The sequence below is a fragment of the Apaloderma vittatum genome, unplaced genomic scaffold (genome assembly GCF_000703405.1).
Source record: "Apaloderma vittatum isolate BGI_N311 unplaced genomic scaffold, ASM70340v1 scaffold22519, whole genome shotgun sequence".
In the NCBI taxonomy this organism is placed as follows: Eukaryota; Metazoa; Chordata; class Aves; order Trogoniformes; family Trogonidae; genus Apaloderma; species Apaloderma vittatum.
The window spans coordinates 15,832-18,164 of NW_009734913.1; the positions used below are offsets into that span (position 1 = coordinate 15,832).

General features: G+C 56.0%; 1 protein-coding gene across 1 annotated transcript in view; it reads right to left on the reverse strand.

The window, feature by feature from the left end:
• The window catches only part of LOC104279235 (plasma membrane calcium-transporting ATPase 1-like), a gene marked incomplete at both ends in the record, with an annotated part of 19,664 nt that overhangs the window by 9,613 nt on the left and 7,718 nt on the right, over nt 1–2,333 (reverse strand). The window contains 4 exon segments of the mRNA XM_009876441.1: nt 1–89; nt 180–371; nt 1,808–1,914; nt 2,050–2,137. The exon segment at nt 1–89 is cut by the window's left edge and continues 40 nt beyond it. Coding sequence (XP_009874743.1) covers nt 1–89; nt 180–371; nt 1,808–1,914; nt 2,050–2,137 — 476 coding nt within the window.

Genomic DNA, 2,333 nt, shown 5'->3' on the forward strand with positions numbered 1-2,333 from the left:
GATGGGGGCTCCGTGGCCAGGGCTAAGGAGGCGAAGGTGTCCATGATCAGGTTCACCCACAGCATCTGGACAGCCTTCAGGGGAGAGTCCTGCAGAGAGAGGAGGGGAGAACATGTCACACCACCAGAACCACCCTCTTCAATCCCTGTTTCACGTTTTCCTCCTGCTGAGCCCCGTACCTGCGTGATGCAGGCACCTGTGAAGGCCACGATGACGGCCACCACGTTAACGGTCAGCTGGAACTGCAGGAACTTGGAGATGCTGTCATAGACGTTGCGTCCCCACATCACCGCCTTGACGATGCTGGTGAAATTATCATCTGTCAGGATGATGTCTGAAGCCTCCTTCGCCACGTCCGTGCCTGCAATGCCCTTGAGGACCAGGGAGAAAGCGATGGGGTGAGTCACAGAGCAAGCTTCGCGTTCGCTGTCCACCTGGCTCTGCTTCTTCCCAGAAACAGCCCCAAGAGAAAAATCTGCTGAAGCCAGAGGAGCCAGTGCCAGTCCGGTGTTTGACAGCGAGTCCTGCTGCAGCTGCACCAATGCACCTGAGAGCAGATGCTCCAACGCCTCCAAGGCCAGGGAACACGGGCATCTCTGTCTGGGCAAGCGAGGGCTGGCACCCTCAAATGAGAGGGAGCCCAAACCCCGGCACGTTCCTGGTGCTCTCTGCCCAGCCCGAGGTGGACAGCAAGCAGGGCTGCCCAAAGCCTCTCAAAAGTCACCTGCAGCATCTCAGCCGGACAGTTTGCTCTCCAGGAGCTGGACTCGCTGCGTTTCTCACCGCCGGCACACAGAGGCGCTCGCTTTGCAGTAATTAACTGCACCGAAGCGATGCCCATAACGAGCCGGTTCCCTGGTGCCTTCCTGGGGTTCTCCTGAGATTTGCAAGATCTGTTTCAGGGAACTCCCTGGCTGTTGCAGGGCTGCCAGACAGAGCTCTCCCATGGGCTGTTTGCTCCCAGCTCTCTGGAGCCCCAAGGGCACCACAGCCTCAGTGCCCAGTCCCCAGCAAATCCCACTGCCTGGCCAGGGTCTGATCCAGCACATGGGGGCAGGGAGCCAAGAGAAGACAGATTACCTTCTGCTCTTCATCCTAAAGGCTCTAAAACTGTGCTTGGGTATTTAACACCTTCCTAAAAAACACCTACTTCTCCAATAAACCTCTCATTTGCTCAAATCTGCCTGCATGGGGGTCCTAAGGCTCCACTCAGCAGCTGGCTCCTGCTCAGGTACCTACACTTACACAATTCGTGGGAAATCCGTTTAAACCAATGAATTTATTTTCTTGTTTTTTTTCTGAAGGGGCACAGAAAAGCAGCGAGCCAGGAGAGCAGAGTTCTTCACCACATATAAACTCTCCAAGTCTGTGCCATCGCCGTGCTCAGTGCCTGGGGCTGCCTGTCACGAGTCTGGGTGAAGAACTGCGAGGACAAACCAAGGCACACTCAGTTTCTGAGCTCCCAAAGCTCTCCTGGACCCCACAGCTCAGAAACCAGGGCCAGGCAGGTCCCTGCTCTGGGTGCTCTGCAAGCACCATGTCATCTTTACGGTCCCTGCAGGCTGGGCAGAGGAGCCCAGCCCCAAGCCAGGCTCTCAGAGAATTGCTTCAATCTTTTTGCTAAACAGCCCTATGAAGTTCAAGAGAATTAAATCAAACCTCCAAAGAAAGTTTCTTTCTAAGCCATCACGCTGATTCGGAAAAGAGTTTCACCAGTCTAGAAATAATATCAGTGTTGAGGTTAACCAAGTTTCTCACCCCGGAGAGCAAAGGTTGCCCCTGGGGAAAACCCATCGCCCACCCATACCATGGCAAACCCCACGTCAGCTTTCTTCAAAGCTGGCCCATCGTTGGTCCCGTCCCCGGTCACAGCCACCACCTGCCTCTGGTCACCAACGGTGCTGTCAATAATTCCTGAAACAGAGACAAGCAGTTCAGAGAAAATAAGCCCCAAGGGCAGACTCCCAGCACACGGGTTTTGCTGCAAAAGCACCCGGGGAAGGCAGGATGAGATCCTTTGGTGCGAGGCAGGAGCTGGGGGGCACGCACCTTTCACGAGCGTGTGCTTGTCTGTTGGGGAGGAGCGGGCCAGCACACGCAGCTTGGGCCAGATCTTATCCAGCTGCTCCTGTTCCACCTGCGGGACAAGGCAGATGTGAGAAAGGAAAGGAACCTCTCCTAGAAATCTTCTGCCCCACTAGAGAGCAAACCCCAACGGGGACAGGACAGCGCCTTCGCCTCCGACCACCCGGACCCCTCTGCGGCTGCACTGGCTGAGGGTCCTGGCGAGCAGAGGGACCAGCTGCTTTTATCCAAGGAGAGGAGGAAAACCC